Source organism: Seriola lalandi, unplaced genomic scaffold (assembly GCF_002814215.2).
Source record: "Seriola lalandi dorsalis isolate HSWRI2012SDOR001 ecotype SW California unplaced genomic scaffold, Sedor1 jcf7180002052092, whole genome shotgun sequence".
Lineage (NCBI taxonomy): Eukaryota > Metazoa > Chordata > Actinopteri > Carangiformes > Carangidae > Seriola > Seriola lalandi.
In genome coordinates, this window is record NW_019522645.1 from 116,620 (window position 1) to 141,461 (window position 24,842).

At 40.6% G+C, this 24,842-nt stretch overlaps 1 protein-coding gene across 2 annotated transcripts in view; it reads right to left on the reverse strand.

Annotated features, from left to right (window-relative positions):
- Positions 1 to 24,842, reverse strand: part of LOC111649941 (3',5'-cyclic-AMP phosphodiesterase 4C) — a 97,318-nt gene that overhangs the window by 62,389 nt on the left and 10,087 nt on the right. For both annotated transcript variants that reach the window (XM_087172140.1, XM_023399641.2), the window contains exon 3: positions 19,122 to 19,324. In XM_087172140.1, the coding sequence (XP_087028266.1) occupies positions 19,122 to 19,324 (203 nt within the window). The remainder of the gene's footprint in view (positions 1 to 19,121; positions 19,325 to 24,842) is intronic.

Genomic DNA, 24,842 nt, shown 5'->3' on the forward strand with positions numbered 1-24,842 from the left:
GGCTAGCTGGTTAGCGTGCTAACTTCAGTAGATGTTGGCGTTGCTTTTCACCGCTGGAGACAGCTCTTGCCGAATAAAGGAATGTGAATGCTGAACTCACAACTTATCTTCTGGACTGGTAAGTAAACAGCTGTTGATACCAAAGTTGGTTATGTACTACTAGCAAAATTTACAAATAGCTCCTTCAATGTTAACGATAAAACATTGTCTTTTGTAATTAATTCCACTTATTTCTTCCACCTACGATTTATTGGACTGGCATTGCTAGATTTGTTGCAGCTTCATCTGTGCTGTGACTACTTTGAGGGTTTTGGCTTTATTTAGAAACTGCATATGTTCTTCACTGCTGGGAGGTGAAATGTTTCAACACCTGATCGTAAGGAAAGTAGTAGCACTCTGGTCCTTATGCGGCAGCAGATGTCATAGGAACATGGAACAATTGTATGTGGAGAAGGTGAACAAGAAAACAAGGTATGTACTACTAACAACACATTCAAAATATTACTGAGGCAGCAACCTTTGAGTGCGTTGTGTTGGGATCTTGTTTGTCTAACTCTGTTACAGTCCTATGTGATGTTTTCCATCAACTGCATTTCACCTTTTATAATATTTTCAGTGCCAACACTCTCCTTAGTGAACAGCATTATACAGTATGCCCTGCGTATTATTCACAGAAAACAAACTGCAGTAAAGGTTAAGCATCCATTCATAAGTCACCGCAGGGAGGAAGAGCTAATACAAAACAAAGGGTTATTCGTGGATGAGCAAACCTTTGACAGCCCCAAGGGTGGCGTTTCATTGATAATGTTTCAACCAGAAGGTCACATTTTTGTTTCCCATTCTGGATGAAGACCCTGGGTGAGACTGCGAGACTGACTGTCGCCAAAAGGTCAGAACATTAGGGGGCTCTCAACCTTTTGGGAGGACAAGTTTTATTCCATTGGCAATTCCTCTGCCTTGAAGGTAAAGAAATACCATGACATTTGGAGGTTTGAGGTGCTACTTTTCTTCACTTGACATCTGCAACATTAACGGGAAAAGGTTTCTATATTAATAATTAATTTGCAGTTCACTCATTGTTTGTATCACATATTCAAAACATTACAGAGGCATGAGAAAGATGACGACTATTGTACAGGTAGAAACACCGTCCTCCATCTCGCTTCCCAACAGATGAAAAATTTTCCTTTACTTTACTTTACACTTTACTTTGCTGGTCCCATATTTTCCACATAATTTCCTGGCAACAGACGTCAAAGGAAAACTAACAAATCTTATTCATTCTTGATTAGATAGAAAATGGACCAAGTGTGACTTCAATGGGAATAGACATAATGTATGTTTGTGAGTATAACTGCTGAAATTTTACACATGATGTGTTTTATTTGTTGGTCATTATCAGTCTAAAACATAACTACAGGTAAGCACACAACTGAACCAATATGCAGCATAAACATTAATTAAATGAATATCTATTGATGTATAATGTACGGCAGCTCAAAATCATTAAGAATCAAACTTTGCTACTACTACTACTACTACTTGACTACAAAATTTACTAGATTTAAAAACTTGAATATTGAGCAATATTGAACACTTTCTAACACTTCTTCCATTTCCATTCGGCCTATAATTAGTACCAAATTGCACAGGCCTTTCTTGGAAATATCCTGTTTTTAAAGCTGATTTTTTAGGCATTTATGAGGAAAGTTTCCAGGAAATTTGATGGAAAATATGGGAGGTATGGAAAGTTTTCTTCTGAGAGAGAAATCCTCATTTTCAAGTTTTTTAATTGCCTATGCCTATACATATGCTGTCTAATTTGTCCAGTTCATGAAACATGCTGCAAATATAGAATCTATGTTCAGAGCACATCCTGGGTACCAGCTGTGCGATCATTTCATTCACTCATGTAAAGGAGCACTTACCCAGCTGGTTTTCAGCAGATCTCATCCAACAACATTGCTATTTGGATTATTAACAAGAAGCAAACAACAGACACAAATTAATTCAATTACGTATGAAACACATCTGATACTTAAGAAAAAAATGATTCTGTTGTGAGAAACATCAAAGTAGTCTCATTCCTTATATCACCATTTCAAACCCTTGAACCCTTTTGCATTTGTAGAGATGTGATGTCAGACAAATGTTGAGAGAGCTCAGTGCTACATCTAAGAAAGTTGTGTCTCAACCAGCTAAAGCCGTAATGAAAACGAAGTCCAGTTATTCAACAAGGTAATCAGCTGTTAAGCCGTTTTGTTAAGGCTCAAAGTTATGCATAACTGAGGGTGTGGCCACTTTGGGTGACAGGTGGGTGAGTGTATGCGTACGCCACAACCTGTGATGCACCGAAGCCCCGGCTCCACACACGCCCCACCTCTTTGCCCACTTTTGGATCAACCAGGAGTTAGCTGGAGTCAGGCACTGCCAAAAAGGCAACAGTGGAGCAGCTCTTCAGAAACCTATGGGTGACATCACATCCATTCATCTTTACATATAACCTATGGTGCCGACCACTTCGTTCACTGCCATGAACAAATGTAATGGTTCATTAATTTCAAACAGTTTCCTCTAAACACAACCCAGCCAGTGACTACCTCCATAACGTAACTGGGCAAACAGGTTATTATTATGTGAACATACTGTAATTTCTACGAGACAAAGTTGGTTAATCAAACACATCATAACAGGACATAAAGATGATAACACTAATTATAACAAAAACAGGACAAGGAATCATTTTACTAATGACATTTCCAGCAGCTAATGACAAGGCCACCAATAAAATTATCAACTCATCATTGACAAATCCATGATTTAGATATTTCCAAGCAATCCTTGGTAAAACCCATCCTTAACAAGGAGCACAACCACAGCTTCTGCCACACCACCTGCCACTGTTTGCGCACCATGTGACAGATACTCAGCCATGGGTTGAGCGCAGCAGCTGTTGGCACTCCAGTCAAGCAGTTTTCCAAGACTTTACAACATCTTAACACGCTGCAGGCCGGCAATGCCAAATGGAACATATCCAGTGTTTTTCAGGCTTTATGATTGGAAGAAGTGTCAGGAGTTCACTGGGAAGGAGGCTTCAGGAATCAAGATTTGTGTCTTCCTTCTTCACAGCTCAGTCTTATAATGTGTCTTTGTGTAAGCTTGATTCGGTGTTCACCAGATCCATGTAATGTCTGAGAGTGTTGTTCTGTGATGGAGATTACAGTCAAGTGTGTGTGTGTGTGTGAGAGAGGGCGTAAATAAGAAAAAAGAAAAGCAACAGACTTCCCTCAAGAATCCCAAGAGACACAAACAGCCAACACCTAGACTGAAGCCACACACACACCATTAGCTACCTCGGCTCTGGTGAGATGTTTACGCTGTTTGGGGCCAGATTGCAGTAATTCATGTTCATTCCTGCTATAGGAACCATTGATTTTGTCATTATTGTATCATATGTTGTTTGTAGTCCAACGCCAAGTTAACAGTTAACAGTCTTCAGTTAATAAAATCTAAATCTGCATTTTGTGTGTAGGAGATTTCCCAGTGGTCTCCATTTGTTAGACCAGAATGGAGAGAATTTAATTAGAGCTGATCAACAGTATCTCAACCAGGGGGCACGGCTCGGCCTTCTGTCCACTGTTTATGATTTACACTTTAGTCGGGTGTATTTTAACATACAAATCTTACCTAACGCTGCTTTAATTCTGTTAGGAACAAATGAAAACACAAATTATTAGTTTCATCAAATTATAACAATCTCTTGAGGCAGAGGGCGTCAGGACGATCACTATTCTAGTGCAAAGCAAACATCACGGAACCGCTATGAAATGAATTTGTGAATACCACAGATTTCGGTTGAACAGTTTGACACAGCCCTCCGCATTCAGCATTTTAGAAACAGTTAATTATTGGTTTGGTTGAAGAGTCTTTGAGTGACATTTTTCCTTGTATACAGCAGCACAGGGCAGCCTCATATTGTTTCAACACTTTGTGTAATAGCCATAAGATCAGTGCAGAAACCTCAAATAAGTTTTTTGTCCCTTTCTCACAGCAAGACACGAGATGGGGGCTACTTATCTTCTCCTCCATGATCTCATTTGTGTCTGACAATTATACTGACGTATCACAGTTAATTTGGCAATGATATAATGATGATGATGATTAACATGCTCTAACACAATCAGGTTCATAATAGCGACAGGGAGATGACTGTTGCTGCAGAGGTGGCCAGGTCTTCCTGCTCCGGCAGGAAGATAAATCCCATTTTCTGCCTTTTTCTGAGTAATCAGCATCGAGATTCCCCGTGACTCAACACAACAACAGATGTGCATCGGTGTGATGAATCAGAGTCATTATGTCGACCGCCTCCTGTTTGCTCCTGGAATGGATCTGTTTTCTTTGCTTCTTATATTACTGGTCAAACTAAAGCAATTACAGATATTACAGATTTATTGTTTCTATGTGAGGTGGTGAGGAGGGGGAGGGGAGGGGGGGTGAATAGGTGACTAAGCTGTTGACAACAAGTAATGCAATCAGCAGGTGCAGTGGCAAGTATCCCCAAAGCAGCTGCATTTAAATTAATTGCAGATGTGGTTCACAAAACCAGATGTTTCTGTCGGTGCACAGATAACTGTCAGTCTTCTTTTTGTGCTCTTCTTTGTGTAGTCTTCTCTGTATGTACACTGTAGAGTTGACGGGGGTTCAGCACCCAACGAATGCACTATTATTAAAAGTACTTCTGTATGTGAAGGAACCTCCCACATCAAAGTAAATGTAAAGTTTGTAGTCATGCATAGCTGCTAGGTTTGTCTTGGAATTAGGAGTAAAATATATTTCTCATTACAACTGTGTTGGTTTTGTTGTTTTTTTTGTCCCATAATATTTTATGAAAATGTTATCTTGTTAGGGTTAACACTGAATCCCACCATCATCAGTCAAATGGTTTTTGAGTCCAATTGTAACCGAGACCGGTTCTAGGACCCAAATCTGGCAAATCTGTCCAATCAGGTCCAGGTAAGGACCTGTTCTGCTGCTGCAGGTCTCAGGTCTGCGTGTCAATACACCTGACACCGAGTGGAATTAAGGTAGCGTGCCATAATCATTGCAGGAAAAAAAAAACTGTGCAAGGGATGTGTGGGAAAGTCTCCATGTATTGCTACTCATTTGACAAATCTGCCTGTTAATTGGAGGTACATCACCACTGTTGGCGTTCTTCCTCCGCTTGGGTGTAGTTGGCTCGACTACTATTCTTGGGTCTATTTAGGAGCTGGTCTTACTATCCTCGGGCTCCTTTCAGACTGGGTCTCTCTCTTTTTTTTTTTTTTTTTTTTACGAGAATGTTAATCAGGATCAGGTGCGTTTTCCACTTCAGGTTTTCCATTTCAGGGTCAAACGAACACAGTCTACTGGTAGAGAAACGGTGATCTAGGAAATATCTTGAAGGTATACAGTATTGTTGCCTATCTTGTTGATAAGAGAGAGTCAGGGATATCCAGAATCCAGCTAAAGCTGTGAAACTAACAGATACAGAGATCTGATCTTCAGGCAATCCTAGCATTATAATGATGATTAGTTTATCTTGAAATGTCATTGGTTTGGGAGCTGCTGGGTGTTGAAACTGCTGAGGTTTGACACAGGTGTGATGCCTCTGAGAACGCGCTATTGTTTCACAAGATAAAAAAATTCAACAAGGGCAAAATACAATTTTCCCTCTATCCTTCCACTTAGAGCAGCAGTAAAACAAATGAAATAGGACTCACACTTCAGCCTTTCACAAGAGTGAGGTCACTGCAAGGGCAGGGATAAAAGTCTCTCTTGTTTTCACTGAGTGTTGTTTTGCAATTCATCATGGTTTATCATGAGCAACTGCATTCATTTCTCTGATCTGTTGTACCTTGACTGAATCAATGCGCAATGTATGCACATGGACAAGAAGGGCTTTACTCCTCTCGTGTAGTGCTCAATCACCAGGCTAATGCTGTGCTGCTGCCAGATGGATCAGAAACCCTATTTGTTGTTGTGATTGCTTGCTACTCAGAAATACATGGCACACCACCCCACAACCCACACTATTACAGAAAGAAAAGGGGGAAACAGCCTTTAGATTTTTCCAGATAATAACAGTGAGCTTGGTTGAGATTAGAGGTATTCCCTTCCCACAGAAAGAAATTTCCATTTCTTACCAAAAGTCGCCAAAGGACTCACTACATTCTCAACAGGAGGATAGGTTTAATGATTTTACTTTTTAATTACCTATAATCCTCAGACTAACGCTTTTGATTTCCTCTCAGAGACAAGAAGAGTCACAATAACCAACATGTGTCTTTTGGTGTGAAGGAAGGGAGAGCAGGCAAACTGGACAGTGCCCTTCTTGTTGTGAAGTGACAGGGCTGGCTAATGCTAAGACTGAACCGCCTGCTTGTGCCGTTTGGATCCGGTTAACTTTCCTTGAGACGCCACCGAAGAGATAATAAAAGAGAGTCATCATATCGCAGATCTCGTCTGTTGACTCATTAATATTTTTCATTTCCTGTTTTTCTGGCACTCATGGCATTCATAAGTAATTGTCACTGACTGACTGGGAAGCATTCCACTGGGAACCTATAGCCCATAGCTATTTTCATTTACTCTTCACATTATACATTATATTATAGATTACACAGGGCAGGTGTCAGGTCGGGCGTTTATCGAGCCCGTACCCCCCCATTAAGCAAAACATCCCTTCAAAAGGGGAAGAATTACTTTAAAATTATTTACAATGTGGCCACCTTTGTTTGTGAGCTATAAAACGGCGCCCAAAGTGGACTTTTGAGTCAAGATTATTTTTCTAAAGTCAACAATGAATTTTTATGAATTTTATACTTAAGCCACTGTTATTTTGTATAAAAGGGTTTTAGGAAACAATTTGTTGTGTAATCCTTTGGAATACAGTATAATATAACAGTATAAGCATAACTGGTTCCCTTACTCTGTATTTTAATTTTAATTTCCCGAATCAAATTAAATACAGTTGCTTCTCTTTGCTTGAAAATTAATTAATAAATATTGGAAGCCAGCGTGAAGCATTTGTGGGTCATTTTTCTGCACACATTTACTAATAAAACTTTAATTTTCACATTTTCGATGTTTATATTAAACTACCCACATGCTGAGGTTTGAGAGTGTCATTCATTGTTCTTTTGCAGCGAAGAAGACAGTGACAAATTTATTCTATGGAGCCATAACAGGGCACCAGAGCACCATTAAGCTTCACATCCTGACTAAAATCAACAAACAGCTTTATCAAGCAGGCAGCAACAGCAGTTTCCGAGAAACGCCTGACATGTTTCGGCCACAGGCGACTGCTCTGCCTGCCAAAAGAGTAAATATTGTCAATTCTATACCAGTCTTAGGACCAGCCGTCGGCAAATGCGCAGGGAGCACGAAGGCAAGACACATTTTTTTGAATAGATGTTCCTTTATATCTCAACTAAGTGTTGTAGTAGTTTCAAAACAAACAGTTTTATAGTCTATGTGAGGCTGAAAATCTGTCAACATACAATAAAATAGTAGAAGGCATTTGTAATAAATTATAGATTGAGTAATCAGTTATCATTGAAATCAATGTAACAGGGTTGAAAAGTCCAAACAACCTTATCTGTGTTTATTGCTGACCACTGCACGGGCCTGAGCAACCAAAACAGTGATTCAGGATTCACGTTAAAATGATGCATGAATGTGAATGAAGAAGATCAAATTAATTTTTAAATAAGCATTTCTACATTTTGGGAAATATACTTATTCAGTTTCTTTCAAAAAGTTAAAACGATTGATACCAGTTAAACTATTTCTCTTCGACAGTTTATCCATGAGTGTCTCTGCTGGCGGCCTGATACTGAGCCCGGCTGCTGTTGCCCAAGAAATAGTTATAGCAAGCAACTCCCATAATAACCTTAAATTATTGTTTTTACATCAGTGTTTACGCACAGATTAAGATTGAGTAATCAGGATACATCAGGATAATTGGTCAGCTTTCGAGGTGCTGGTGGGCAGAACTTTAAGTAGTTTTCTTCTAGTTTAGTCTTTATGCTAAGCTAGGCTAACTGCCTCCTGGCACTAGCTGTACACTAACTAACACACAGACATGAGATGTATATCTATGCTCTCATCTTACTCTGGGAGAGAAGGCTAATAAGCACATTTCCCATAATGTTGAACTGTCCCAAAAAACCCTCTCAAAAGAGTAAAATTGCAGTTTTTACATCTGTTCTTGAACCAGATGCACAATCATGACTCTAAAGTGAAAGTTCTTTTTAAAAATGTAGTGTTACTATCTAGAGTGATGAGGGATGCAAAAGCAGCTAAAATCATATAATCGTGCTGAAATCGGGACTTGGATACTAATTGCGTCATTATCTGGGCCAGGGGCGTTTCTAGGAATTGACAACATCTGAGGCTACGCTCAGAACGTGGGGGCGGAGGCCAGGAAGCGCGTGTGCACAGCGCGGGCGCCAAATTTGCTTTGATTCGCCCTGAGTGCTCCTGTGTGACAAATGGAAATGCATGTCCTTGAAAACCTTCCAACTCTTGAGTTGAACTTGTGTTAGGAGTCACTGGCTGCATGCTGCATGGCTGTTTGTCTTCTTAGTCTGTAAACAGCATGCAGACTTTTGACCAATTCTCTGTCAAAAGCTGTTTGCAAAAAATCAGAAGATGACAGTTTTGAGAGTCCAGCTATCACCATTTCAAAATCATTCAAACAGCACTGTGGTGGAGACACACTTACAGCCAAACACACTTTAACATCACAACCTCTGGACATCTGGACTTCGTGTCTGCTATACTAGTGCCAGTAAAGAAGCCTATAACTCAACTGACTAAGGTCAAACTTTAAGGTGCTACTATGTCATGTTAGAGAGACGGTTGGTTCATGTTTGTTGATGGCAGCACTGTGAGCTGTTATAATCCATGTTTGGCACCAGTCAAAGAAGAAATTTTGATCTTGTGATCTTCACATAAAAAATCTTATACGCTTATAAATAAGTTGTGCCTTTAACTCACTTGTTCACTCCCTATATAATAGACAGTAGATTAAGTGAACAGTAAATTGTGATGTCAGATTTCATCTTTAAATAGACAGGTAAAGGTTTGTAAAAATGTATTGCTGTTAAAATGTGATGGATTGCATTGTGGGACTGTTAGCTGAGAGTTCATATAATGGATGCCATTTTTTCATTCCGTTCATTTTCACAAAGGACATTTCATTACGCCCAAAATGACAAAGAGTAACCAACAATATGAAGCTGGAAGAACACGGATGCAGTGATTAAAGACAAGAACAAAAAGGTTTTTATGAATTTCATCAGTCATATCAGACGACTGTCAGATGTCAGCAAATGAACAACCAAGCGCTTTTCAGTGAGTTGAGGTTCCTGGTTGTTATTCTAGGAAAATAATTAAACCTCATCTGATTTACATTTTGATTGTGTTGCTCTGTCGTCAGCAAAGACAAATCGAGGGGGAGGAGAAACAAAGTCTCTGCTGTGCTCTTCTCTCGAGGGGATAAATTATATTTATTAGGCATCATGAGTCTGTTTGAAAGAACTTAATGGCCTGTTGCATTTTCATGACCAAATACAGCAAGAGGTACATCTTGGCCTCTTAAGGCATTTTAATGCAACACAACCCTTTTGGGTAAATCATTTTTGTCATGTCATTGCTCCATGAGGAGGACAAATCTTTTTCAGTGTTATTCTTCTCATACAGCAGTCAGAGTACTGTTGCTTTTCATTTTCCCCATATGACTGAATTGTACACGTACGTACTGTATGTATACGTGTTGTACCTGTGTATGTGCAGTGTATACGATACAGATGAACTGTACGTGCAATACAACAGAAAACCCACGATGAAATAGAAACCGTACTGTTCTTTGACACAGACGGCAACAATTAAATGTGAATATGTAAAACCTCATACAATAAAAGAAAATATCCAGAGTCAACACACTGGATAACCATAATTAAATATAGTGGCAGCCCTCATAAACCCAAACCAAATTAAACTCATTACTGAGCATTATCGAAGCTTCTCGCCGCCACAGTGTGAACTCTTTCCAAAACGAAGAAAAGTATCCAGAGTTTGTTTGTTTTTTTTTTTGTTTTGTTTCTTTTAGCTTGTCTTCCACCTGTCATTTGTCTGAGAGCAGTCCCCAGCGTCCTGGCTAATGGTTACTGGCAAACAGCCTGATGAAAAACAAACTCAGAGACTGAACACTGTCTCCCTGGACCACTCTGAGTGTCTCTGAGCTGACAGTGTGGAGGAGAGGCACCGGCTGCTTCCACTTTCCTCTGTCAGCTTTTCAATAAACTGCAATGGTAATAAATCAGTGTCTTTGCAAATGTCCGCTGAACGCTTGTCTTCAGCTTTTACAGTCACAAATCTTTCTCAATCCTCTCAAAGGGAATACCTGACTCTCGGTGAAAACAAGGTAAAGTGTGATAACTGGGACTTCTCTGGCTGTGCTGTAGAACAATATACATCTGATCTAGCGAGGCCACAAATGCATAACTCCAATGCAGTATCTATATTTCTAGATCTATAAATCTCTCTTTATTGATTTCTTCCATCAGGGATTTGATTAGAGACATACATAGCACCAAGAATCATCATCTCCTGAGGTTGTGAAACCAGGAATAAATTTAAATCCTGGGTCAAAAAGAGCTGCAATATTTAGCTTATGTTAGAATATTTTTATCTTGCCGTCTCTACTGAAGAACCACGTTTCCTCAAATATCATCAAAATTAATAAGCCAAAAAAAATATTCGATTAACATCAATATCCCCATCATATGTTTTGGTTTCTTTTCATACAACCGCTCTCATTCCTTGAAAAGATTTTTTTTTTTTTTTTTTTTTAAATGACCCACAACCCAGTGGCTTTTATCTGAGTGTAAAACTCATGGGCACTGGCAACAGGCAGAACCCATCAACCGCCTTTAATTTTACTGGAGGATCACCTCCACTGCAGTGGTCGCAGTGGCATTAAATGAAGTCTGTGTTGCGTAATGAAACTTGATAAAAGCAAGATCCACAGCTGACACCTGCAGGTCAGCTCATGCAGCTACATGCATTAAAACACCAGTACATTAGCTTTCACTACTCCTCCCTCAGCGAACTGCCAATCCAGACGTGCTTTGTGTCTTTTGTTGACATGAGATGGGTTAGATGACCTTCAGTTTTTCTTTCTCAATATCTGCCCCCCCCCGCCTCCCTGTTCTGTGACATTAATGAGCCTGTCAGCGTTCCCCAGGTTACACATTATAAACATGCAGAAATTAAGCGGAAATCAATTTACATTCTGCTAAGAAGGGAAAGATGAGTAAGAACTATCATTATCAAGAGTGAAGAGTTTTCCAATGAGTAAGCTGTATCTTAGCAGAGGGGAAACGCTCTGCTGTATCCCGAGACACTGCAGGTCCAGCTCTTTCAAAACACAGTGTTGAAAGAAACAACACCAGACACAAGCAAAGCAATATTAAACATAGGCCTTTTCATCTGCCGGTTATTTTAACGATTAATCACATAGCTGTTGAAAACCTCATCACAATTTCTTCCATCACTGTCTTGTTTTGTTCAACCAAGAGTCTAAAAACCCCAAAAATATGTAGTTTGCAAATATGACAAAGAAAAGCAGGAAATTTGAGGCTATTAAGTCACATTTGGCACCATTTTACCTGAAAAATGACTAAAATTATTGATAAATCATCAAAAAAGTTACAGACTAATTATTTAAGCTGCTGATTATTTTCTTTATCAATTGTTTTGTAAAATAAAAAATGTCAGAAAACAGTGACAAATACCCATTATAATTTACCATAGCATCCCAAATCTGACATCCTCAAATTTTGTTTTGACCCTAAAAAGCCCCAATATTTTCAGTTTACTAGCAACAGAAAAGCTGGAGTCAGTAAATGTTTGGGATTCTTAATAAATTAAAAGAGTTGCTCATTAACTTTCTGTCAATCGATGACTTGAGTTTTCAGCTCTGATTAAATACCTGTGAACCTGCTAACATTCATCTTTTCATGTTTGTAGTTTTTCTTTAACAAACAGAGCATCAAGTTGTGGTACCCTATACATTTCTCTGTATTCCAAAATATATACCAATAAATAAATGTGAAGTGAATGTTTCACAAATTACAATCTCCTTAACATCCAGGGTCCTGGTTGGACACTTGCTTTGAACAAATAGCAGTAACTCCTCACAAAAGTGAAGCTGGAATTGAAGAGGAGTTACGATGAGCATAGTAATAGACACGATACTTTCCGTTTATCCGTTTAAAATTGTGGTCTGCTGACTCATTTCACAAAATACCTTTTTATTTCAAATTGTAGTTTTATTTAGAAACTAAAGACACAATTAAATAACATAGAGGTGGTTTCATAACCATTTGATGTTTTATATCGGCTCTTTTTCAGGGTGAGGATGACTGAGGATTATTTATATTCAACTGTGATCTGAGTCATCTGGAGTGAAACCCAATCAGAGGCATTCTGGGACAAAAAAGAAAGATGCATTCAGAGAATAAACACGATTCCAGCGGTGTTGTCGTTGGTGGCTATGAAGCTGGCTGACTCATTGCTCTTACTCCTACCTACAGCTCAATCTGTTTGCATTTCCAACATCATTTGACGTCGGCGCAGAATCCATTCACACGGACGGGACTCTGGACACAGTCGGGAAAGAAATGACGCGATATAGTCAAAGTATCAAGTTGACACTGAAGGTGAAAGAAAGCCTTGGCTGCACGGACGGGGTAACATGACAGTGTTGTCAGTGAACTCGAAGCATCCACGTATTTGTTTTTTTTCTATTAATAATTTGCTTTCACACACACACACCTCCACACACACATACTGTATCATCTGACAGCCAGATTCTCATTTTTCCTGTCAGTGCATGTAAATTCTTCTCTTTTATTATGGTATTCATGCACTTTATTCATGAACTGTGAGGTCTGATACATATCAAACTGATGTTGCTGCACTGATGACAGTCACATTAGAATTTCCAATCTTTTTTATGTTGAATTTTTCTTGAATCTTCTATCACCATCACTTCACTTCCAAGTGAGACTGTAGCCCAAAGGAGTATCTCCCTCTCACCCATGCATACATGTACAATTAAAGCAACACAAAATGCTCAGTACATTACCTGTGTGCAGACATGAGCAACAACACAAAAACTAACTTTGCACTGAGACACCTAATTCACTCACAGAAATGAATGAGTGGTGTCAAGGCAAAAAAAAAAGAAGCTCTTCCTTTTAAAAGAAAAATTGGAAGTGAAAGATTTTTTTGTGATTATCTTCTCATTGTTCTCGCTGCTCTATCAGGTGGCAAAAACAGCACTTCAGCTTGTGTGTGAAGAGCCTCTGAGGTGAGGCGAGCCGTGGCGCCACTTGTCGACAGCGAGCAGCGTTTGGGGAGCCGAATTGAAGCGACAGCGGTTTTCATGCCTGTTCATGCCTCTGCTGCAGTCAGTCACACAGATGAATACCGTCTTTTATATCCGAGATTTCCTCTTTCTCTCCAGTGGGAAACACACAGACACTGTCCAAATGTGGAAGATCAGAGTTTGTCGCTAACATTTTGCACTGTAGGTCGCATAAACGCGATGATGCAATGTGAGGATGAGGTGTGTTTCCCAAGAAAGAGGCTGAATCAGAGTTTGAACTACCACAGCACTAAATCTCTCCACAGAAACCTGAATAATAATGTCCCACAAAATTAGTTTTCACAGGACCCATATCAATTGAATAGATCTTTCAAGACGTGAGTAACTGCAGTCAATTTTGAATGTCTCAGCTGTCTACTTTTCTCTTTTATTTTCCTTCCTTTCCTCCTCAAGATCCTCAATCTCAAAGCCAAAAATTGTAAAATATCACAAAAAAGATGTCAGGCACAAACGCAGGCCATCAATCTCTCCCCTGACTCTGTTTGCGTACGAACGAGCGGGGAATGACACGCTGAAACAGAGGGACGTCAGGGCCCTTCATCAGCCTGATGGATGAGGTTTGCAGAGGAGTTCACTGTTGGCTAAACCATCACTCACATCTCCTCCATCATCCCTCAAAGTGCAAGGAGCACTGCATGAAGCCCAGGTAGGCGGCCTCTGCAGGAGACTCCCACTCCATCACACAGTGTTATTTCACAGGCTTTTTTTAATCTCAAACAGCCCGCAGCACAGTACCATGATTAAAATTACATCCTTCTTCATCTTGTTCCATGTTGGGACTCTGATTGATTTCCACAAATAAGAGAATTAATTATTATTCTGCAACTGTATATTTTCTGAACTCGCAATAAGAGGTAAATGCATGAAAACGCATAATTTCTTGTTTACAAAGCATGCAAATCAAACACCCCAGCAGCGGCAAGGTTAGTGCTCTCCTCTGCCCACTGAGTCACACAGCACCATGTAACAGGTCAGCAAGTCATGTGAACCTGATCACTCAGAAAGCCTTCAGCCATGTTTACAAGACACATGCAGTAATGAAACGTTCCCAAGGATACAGGTCATTGAGTGCAATTTATGCACAAGTTCCTAAACAGCCACCACCATCTCAGTGCTTTCCAATGTCCACTGATGGCTAATTGGAGCGTGGGCAAACTGACCAGAGTGACAGGCTCCAAGAAGCCACTGGAAACCAGGAGCTGTTCAACACCATGCAGTTCTGCAGGCCCATCAATGGAAACTCTATTGTGCAGACAAGCAATCTTCAAACTCACTCTGAAATTTTTGTAAACATACCAAAGTTTCCACGGACACCAAACAGACATGTGTTGATAAAATTAAGATCATAAAATATAGTTTACTAGACGATGTCATATTTAAGCTGTAAAGAATGATGTCTTGGATTTCATTATGACACCCAACATAACTGGGACATGCAGTAGCTTCAGTAAGACACTAGAATATACAGATACAGAATATATATGTTAACATGTGCGATCTGACTTGGAGGCTACTGTCAGACGGTGAACAAGAGGTTCTACTGTGAAACAGTAATTAACACCTTTCAAATGTACGCACTTGAAAACAGATTCCTCATCGGGTGCTGACATCATTTTTATTCTACCTGTTGTGTTCCAGTAAAACGCTTTGTGTTTCCAGAGATCCATTTCAGAAATAAACTCTGGACAGAAAACTCTGGACAGCTTTAGGATTTTCTAGGTGTTAATCGAAGATTTTTAAAAACTCGACTCACGATTTAGTGACTCAGGAATAGGTACACCTAGTTAAATAATGCAGTCTAATCCAACAGTCCTGCAGCAAATCTTCCCTTTATGGAAGGTTATAATTTTCAGTTTGTGCTGAAACTGTTATAGAAAGGTGCTGATTCAACTTCATAGTCATTTTAGAGCCTGCAGTTTGTGGTACTGTTGAAGTTTACCTCATTATTCAGAGGTTTCTATTATTTTGTCCACTCCATTTATATCAGAGAGGGTAGGCTAAATAATGGAAACACCTCTCTGTATAAATCAATACAGTTCAACAGCAGCACAAACTACAGCCTCCAAAATGATCATAGAGATGATTCAACACCTCTCTGAAACAATTTCAATAAAAACTGAACATTATAACCTGCATGATGAAGGATTTATTGCAGAACTCTCTCATTAGACTGTATTATTTTTTAGCTATGAATACCTAATAAACTGCCAGCTGAGTGTATGACTCACATGTTATAGCCTTTCAAATAATGAAGTAATATCTTAACAGTCAGTGCTTCGCTAACCTACTGACATTCGTTTATTTATATCAGAATGCTTTGAGGTTTTGGTAGGAAGCAGCGCAGAGGAAGAAGAGTTATTGCCACATCATTACCACAGGCAGCAAAGACAGATCACTCAGTAATCAACATCTAAACAGTCCTTGATCATTGCATTGCTTTGTCCCCTGGATGTTAGGGCCACCTTAGCATGGTGACATATATGGAGCTGGATTGCCCTTGGTAGACATGCTCCTGCCCTGTACTACTACAATAGGTATATGTTTCCAGTCTTATCAGGCTTTGCCACATCTTCAGTTAATGTTCCTTCCACTTCTTTACTAAATTGTCAAACGAACCTGCCTTTCATATCATGCCATTAGAGAAAATTAAATTGTAGGAAACAGTCATTCATCAATTATTTGACAAAATAACGTCCTGTCAGTCACCAGGTCGCTCAAGTTTTGGGATTTTCTCCATATACAAGATGTTTTAGAAAGCTGACTTGGAGTGAACAATGGAGCCGATTTAACCTGCGTTGAGTTTGGGTACTTCAGAGGGGAAAGCAGTTACCGTTTCAGCGAGGAGGGCCAGGACATGCGGGGTTTCTTCAGCCCGGGTCGCAGCTTCTCCAGAGTCCGGTTCCGGCACAGGTAGCGCTCGGTGTCCGAGTTGAAGCGCTGTTTGATCCGTATGTGAGTCCTGGGCTGCCGCCACAGATGTTTGGGCGGCTTGGCGAGCCCCGCTCCTTCTCTGCTCAGCGTGGTGCACTCCATTTTCTACTTTAGTTGTTTTTTCTTGTTTTGAAATGAAACGACTAAGAAAGGAGCAAAGAGAGAAGTGCGAAGAAGAGGCTGCCTGCGAGTTGGAGGAGGAAACAGTGCGCTCACGCGAGTGAACGGACGGAGAGCTGCATGGTGATGCGCTGCTGTCCACGAGCCGAAGTGCTGAAACCACTCAGCGTCTCTCTCTCTCTCTCTCTCTCTCTCTCTCTCTCTCTCTCTCTCTCTCTCTCTCTCTCTCTGTCTGTCCCCGCTTTCAACCTTCACTCACTGCGGTCCTTTCAAACTGCCAATCATCAACATTAAACAAAAATCAACACCATACATTTCATTTAGAGGTCGTTGTACTCTGGCATTACAGTATTACTTGAGTATATATATTATACTATATATTCACTTCAGCTTCTTCAGCCTCTCAAATGTAGGGAGTTCCGTTTTTTTTATCAGACAGATCAAGGGAGTTGCAAATTGTGATGGGTAAGAGAGAGAATGGGCGTAGAGAAGTAGAGAAGACAAGACCTCCGGACAGAAAGTTGTATTATTTTGTCTCTCATTCTTGACATTTTGAGGGGCTTTCATAGTCGTTTGGGGTCATTTTAGGTTTCCTGACACATTTGGGTCCTGAGTCCCGGGGCCTGTGCCGGACAGGTCCATCCATACAAATAATCCATCCATGGATTGGTCTGCCTAATTTATTTGAGAGTGGCACCATATAACACTGAAGACTGGATGTGATACAGGGATGTGGATCCCGCCAAGCAAAAGTCATGCTGACCTTGTGAGCCTATTAGGGGCTGATAATAAAGACCATTTTAACATTCTGCCATGTTTGAAGGGCAACAACAACATGTAGACAACAGTTTAATTAATAGTAGGAGGAGTCAGACACAGAGTCCTCAACAATGAAAAGAATTGTGTGCATAAACTGTTACCAGATTTGCCTTAGCTTTTTGTCACAGCAATTGGACATAATTATTAATTAACTAAACTTGATTGCTTGTATTAATAGTCCCAGGGGCCTGAGGGGTGAGGGCACCAATGGACCACAGCCTCTGTATGAAGTGACTCAGAAACGACAAAAAAGAGAAGCAAATCAACCGCAGTCTATCTAATCTGTTAGCCTTGCTGCATGGCTTATATTCAAATAAGTCAGCTTTACTAGCATGTCTGGAAAGCAACACAGGCTAGTTCAAATTACTAGATGTCAACAAACCCACTGTTTATCAGCCTGAGGGAAAACTCTGGCTATATCATTAGCTAACAAGCGTTTTATCCAAAAAAGGGTTTTTACTCTGAAAAAAAAGTCATTATTATGTTACAGAGTCAAGCTCTCTATCATTAAAGTCTGGACAGCGCACACATACATGATGTTTCTAAACATTTCAGCATGAAAATGGTCAAAGTTTATGTCCAGAGAGAGAGAGAAGAGATGCAGTAGTGAAGACACTAAAGAGATAGGGAGACACACACACACACACACACACACACACACACACACACACACACACACACACACCTATGACCTTACGGTCACCTCGTCTTGGTGCTGCAATTACCAGGCATTTTTTAAAAAGGGAGGGGGTTTTCATCGTCACCCGAAACCAAAAAACCCATTACAACCTTCTCATGTGTGTGTGTGAGTGTGTGTGCAGAGCTGTTGCCTTCACTGTCTCTCAGAAAGTTTCAGTTCATCAGACAGAAAACCCTGCTGTTTCCTTGGTGTCCACCTGGAATGAACCGAACACCGAGATACAACAAAGAGACTCAGAGCTAATGAGCTGAGGTAACTCTGCCCGCTGACCATCAGAGAGAGAGAGAGAGACAGACAGAGAGACAGAGAGAGAGAGAGAGAGAGAGAGAGAGAGAGAAAGAGGACATCTGTAATTATCGGATTTTCACTTGACTGATCAACCAAACACCCTGCACACACCAGAATAACAACACCTAAGATAAATTACAAAACTTATATGATACATAAGATACTTGAACAGAAACCATTACAGTATGACTGTGAAGAGGTGCTTCATCTCCATATGTACAGAATTTATACCAATCTGCACCATTAACACACACATTAAACTCCATCAAAGCATACCATTAAAAGACAGATGACCAGTTTAGTCCCCATCAAGCTACAAACAGCCCCATCTACAAACCACATCATCTAGTTCCATTACAAAAGCATAGTATTCACACTCAAGTTTTGCAGAGATCAGACCATTAAAACCTAATTAATACCTTCCTCCACCCCGCAACCTGTTATGCCTTCTGAGCCATGTGGCCAATTTAGCCTGACCATGGGCCCCCGGTATGTACAGCCCCCCCAGAGTAACACACTCCCATCTTTCCAAAGACAGCACATTCATTAAATATGTATGTGATGTACAACATGAAGCAAAATACACAACTATCCTCCACACTAGGATCCAACTCAGAGAGACAAACATTCATTGGCAGGACCCCCTGTAGCTCCCTCCACGGAAGAGCACATGAGCTCCTAGTAAGAGGGAGCTTATACAGCAGCTTAAAGACGAAATAAAGGGAGAGAGGAAGAGAGAAAGAAACGTGTATGTGTGTCACTGACCGGAACTCATCATGGCTGGCCAATGCTTTGCTGTACAACACTTCTAGTCGCTCCAGCGGCAGGCCGTGTGCTGCAGATGGTCGTCGGGTGTCACACGGGTGCTCCTGGCAGGAGTGTCGTCTCCACAATGGCGGCAGCAGCAGTGGGCCAGAGAAACGCCGCCGCACCGCCTGTTGGGCCACAGGGAGAGATTCCCGACGACCCTGCACCAGGAGAGAGGTGGAGGAAGAAAATGAGTGGCCAAACCTTCAGTGTTGTCCATGCATATGACAGAGATATTTTTATTTTATTAGCCTTAAAATTTATGAGTATAAGTTACATAGCATTGCTTCAACTGGAAACACGCTGATACAGAATATAGACTCCAGTTTATTAGGTCCACCCGGTTAAAACTAATGCAGTGTAACACAAGAGTCCTGCAATAAACCCTCAGTTTTTGTTGAAGGGAGAGGTGCTGATTTGACTTGTGTAGGTTGCAGTTTGTTTGCAGTGCTGTAAAATTGTTTTGAATTACACTGAGAGGTGTTACTAATACTTTGCCCGCCTGATTTATATCAGTAGGGGAAGTCTAACTTTTAGAAACAACACAAACAATACCATTCAACTGCACTGACAAAAAATAGCTTTTTTGCTCATTTAACAGCATAATGTTTATTATTATAGATATGTTTCATATGGCCACCCAGTACAATGTGCACTCTATCATATAAAATAAGTAAACAATAACACAAATTACTGAAAACTTCCTAAATAAAACATCAGAGATGAGACTTTAATGTGCAAAAATGATGAAATATCATCTAATCAGTAACAATTACCATATGTTTGCAAAACATCACTGTTGATGCATGGATACATTATGTATACATGCATAATTTATTATTGCTGCCATAATAAACTAAATGCTGAAATTAGTATGCTGTCTCACTTAGAAGATAATTCAACAAATAACTTAGAATCAATGATAAATCAACCTGTATTAGTCCGGGGACATGTGGCATCTGCCTGATCTGCCTTGTGGGTTTTGCAGGCGTAGCCCACTTTTCACGTCTGACATTAAGAAAGTAGTTTGTTTGTCTTCTTCCCAGAGCATTAAATTGGCCTTTTCTGCAAGTTCTCCTTGCAAATCCATTTCACATCCACTGATGCAGTGTAATGGATAGCAGAGGGGAGAGACGACAGGTGGAGAGACAGCAGCTTTGTCTGGTTGACAAACCAGTATGGCTAATTCAGAGTGTGTGTGTGTGTGTGTGTGTGTGTGTGTGTGTGTGTGTGTGTGTGTGTGTGTGTGTGTGTGTAGGCAGCACATGGCCAAAGATGACTTCTCCCCATTAAAAAGTACCAAAAGAGATTGAAGCACCTCAGAAAACACATAAAATCCATGTCCATTTTGGCCGGGACCCCAGCAGCTCAGACCACCTGTTTCTGTAATTTGTGCTGCAGCGGAGTTCAAGGAGTTGCCACCTGGTGGTTCAGTGAGAACTGATAGATATTGATCTGCTTCCCTAGATGCTGCAAAACCAACTTTCATTTCCTTGACTGGTGCTGTCAAGCATCAAAAACCAAATATGACTGGCAGGCCTGTCGTCAACACGCCCATCACCTTAGATTAGATAGTCTTTGTCTCCAGTGCTACTGAAAATACTACTACTATGCTACTACTAAAGATTTTGTTGCACCCTTGGTTATATTCTCCACCCCAATACAAACAGAGCATTTTAACCCATGTATTGCGTATAATGCTCCACAAACTTGAATTGTTGACTTGGAACTGTGGCATCTAAGGGCCGTGTTATTCTCAAACATGAGCAGTTAAAACAATATGTTATTGAACCTAGTTGGAAATCTAAAACGTTTATACCTGATTGGACACACACAAAGATGGTGGTGTAAAGCTGGGGAGATGCGATTTTGTTTGAATATGTGGATGATGGTGCACCTTTCCAGACACTATCTCTTTTGGAAGATATCCATAGTGTTGCACTTTGTTGCTCACATGAACCGAGACAGAAATGGTTGCGTAAAGAATGAAAAAAAAAAAGAAAAGAGAGAGCTTGAGAGAGATGTTCAAATCACTTTCTCACCTCTGCACAGCTGGCCAACCACGGTGTGAAGTGGGTTTGATTGTAGGACAAAACTCCCCCAATCTGACATTGGGAAAGTGTGTGTGTGTGTGTGTGTGTGTGTGTGTGTGTGCGCGTGTGTGCGCGTGTGTGCGCGTGTGTGCGCGTGTGTGCGCGTGTGTGCGCGTGCATGCGTGGGATGTTTTTCAAAGCTATTCAACTGTCTGACAAGCAGTGCTGATAACAATATACTGGCATACTGGCAGACCTGGTGCTGCATCTATAACATCGCCTAATAAGATGTTGCTGTCCACAAACTGAGTGTCCAGATTTCCCATGTGTCTGAAATCACTTCAGCAGGATTTATACTCATGCTTGTTGAAAAAGCGAGTAATTGGACCATGAGTTGAGGTTGTTCTATAGGATGCCGTCTGTCAAAGATGAAGCACATCTTTAAAGCCCAGATGGATGAGAAAGTGCCAGAATAATAGAAAGTTTGAACACCTACAGTTCCATCCGAAGAAGGCTGCGTGATAAGGGTGAACACGCCACATAAAATGGACCTTGAGTTGTGGCTGAGAAATAACCACCAAGCTCAGCGTCAAGTGATTGAAGAACGTCTCAAGACTCTCTTTTCAGTTCGGGTTATTTAATTCATTCTGTACTTTGTTTTCTCTCTGCTGCTCTGTAGATACCAGTGAACTTTCCTCTAATTTCATACAAAACTATACGTCGATTTTGTTCAGACAGCGGTCACACTCACAGAGAATTCACCGCCTTTAAATTCCTCATTATTTTAAATAGGAACATGTATCGCTGCTTCTTTCTTTCATCCAGTCGATCAATTTGACTTTTACATCTGCCCCGATTACAGAAACCGGGTTTCTTGTTTACATGATATTTAACGAAAATAAAACCTGCTTTCTGGAGAGAGCCAACTGTAACCCGGTTACACACTGCTGTTTTTTTGGGTCGACAAATATAAACATCCCCACCTGGATGAGATAACTAATTTACGCTGTCATACTGCGTAGAGCGCAGGAGGTAGAGCGGGTCGCTCACTAGCTGCTGGGTTGGCAGTTCAGTCCCCAGCTCCTCTTGTTCATGTGTCAAAGTGTCCTTGAGCAAGACACTGAACCCCACTTATCTCCCTTGTTATCGGTGTGTAAATAGATGAATGGCAAAATATAAGGCAACTTGTCCATTAACATTTAATCTGCTCACTGTGGCACAGAAAGATCTTTCCTTCTGTTTTTTAGTATGATTTACTGATGATTCAAACTAAACGTTACAGCTAGTGATACCACCACAAAACCAGTCTCCTCTGTATTTACGGTGGGCTGTTGTTTCTCATGCACTGATCTGATATTTTCCCTCCAAAACAGGAGGCATTTTTGGGGTATGACAGTTTCACCTCTACAGCTCAGTACAACTTCATTTACCTCCGCACATGTTGGTTTATTTCAACATGTTTTTCCTTTTGTCGCTGATTGACACATTTTCCTCCAGCCAATCAGCAGCAGAGAAGAAGCAGCTGGCTTGTGTTATCACCTGGCAGATCTCCCACCAAGCCACAAAGAGGAAGTGAGAATGAGATAGAGGCAGAAAGGTCGGTGTGTGATCAGACGGGACGGGAGATTCACAGCAGGCATCTGCCTCTTAAAACCAATGTGCTGGCAGCACCTCGCCGCACGTCTCTCCGTTAATCAAGAGTTCTGCGCTGTATCGATGCTAATGACTCACAATCTCTCCTAAACGGCCTGTTGTATTTTCAACACAGTGTGGCGGGACACAGTGGGAATCAAACTCCAAACCTAAACTGCATCAGTGCTCAGGTCATTACTCAAACCCTTAGACTACCCCACGGCAGCATTTGATTCTGTTGTACCTTCTCTGCTAAGGGTGTAAAGAATAGTCTCTATGCTTCTTCTATGACTGATTTCCCCCTGTGAGATTACTGAGCACTTTCCTAAAATGACAGTCCTATAAATAAGCTTCTCCTTTTTAATATTGAGGGACTGGCCCCTAAACCTGATGTTAACGGCTGATATTTCAGGTCGCCAAAACATTTTCAAACATCAAACTCGACTTCATTTATTAGTTCAGTCAAATGTGTGATTGACAAATGTGTTTCACATTTCAAGATGTGATATGACATTTTGCGGAGACATTCATGGCTCTCGGAGGATAAAACCTGCTGACTGGTGATCCCCTAAAGGTTTAATCTACTGCCACCTTCAGGTCAAAATTTCAATTTGTCTCTTACCTTTCCTTGCAGAAATTACATTCCCATCAGCCTCTGCTGTATTCTGTGTTAGGTGCTAACAAACATGCTAACATGCTAACAAACTAAACTCAGATGGTAAACCGCTATGAGCGTGTCAGCATGCTGATGGAAACAATTGTAGTGCTAGTGTGTGGTGGAATTTCTGTGCTTTTATTATGCAAATATTGTCACTGCTGGAATTATATGACTATAGCATCAATTGTTTGGAACAAAGAACTGCTAACGCTTACTTCACAGTAAAAGCTGAGGCTTTTACAGTGAAACACCCCGGAGTCCACTCCTACATCAGTGCTGCAAGATGGGAAGTTACATCTGCTGAAGGTCAGCGAAAACAGGATTTTCAAAGGGTGTTATATTACACTGTAAGATAATAATCAACATGAGATCAAGTTAATCACCTCAGTTTAAAGGTCCATTTCAAGGTTCATTCTGTTTTGGGGGGGGTCCAACCAGAATACGTTCACATGCTTTAATGTTCAAAAAACACTATTTTTCTCATTACAGTTCTGCTGCACTGTTGGTATTATATGAAAACACACTACAGTCATGATGTAATAGTCGTACACTATGCACAGATATCCCCATGTATTATACATTTAAAACTAGCATACCAGGAGCCTCTAACATCTTCTCTCTGAGCTGGGACAGCTTGATTGTTTTATTACACTCTGTCAGCTCTGTCGGCTAAACGATCCGAGTAGAACAATGCGACAGAATGTCTTCAATCTGTTGCAGCAAATACAGATTTAGTTTAGTTGTAGCTTCTCTAGCACGTCACGTTCTTAATTTCATTTCCATTACAGCCTATTTCTATATTTATTTGTTGCCTTGGGTTTATGGTTTTATAATTCTTTTTCTATCCTTTAATCTCTTTTGGTCTCTCTCTTTCTCTATCTCACTCTCTCTTGCTCTAATTTTTTTTTAGAAAATTTGTTGATTAGTCTGTTGTTTAAATGTGGCAGCTGTGCTCAACTGCAGTCAATCAAAGCGCTTATGTCACTAAACAGATCCTTGCAATTTGACTCTTAGAAACTTTTCACTGACCCTCATCATTTTCTTGCAGATAAACACACAAAATGCCTTCATAATTCAGCATTTGTGTTCAGAACAAACAACTCGATGCGTCAGAGGGTGTTTCAACATATCAGACGAATAGGGTTGTTTAACATTTATGACCTGTGTTTCCTGTTATCGATAAGACTGATAAATGAAGCATGCCTGCACCTGACGCTGCAGTTTTCTCTGACGGATTCTGGTCAAAATAGAAATAGAACAGAAAACCCAGTGAAGGTCCCGTAGCTGACAGATAATCTCACTGTGGAGGTTTTCTGACATCTGAGGAGGCAGTACCGGATACTCAGAGTGTGTATT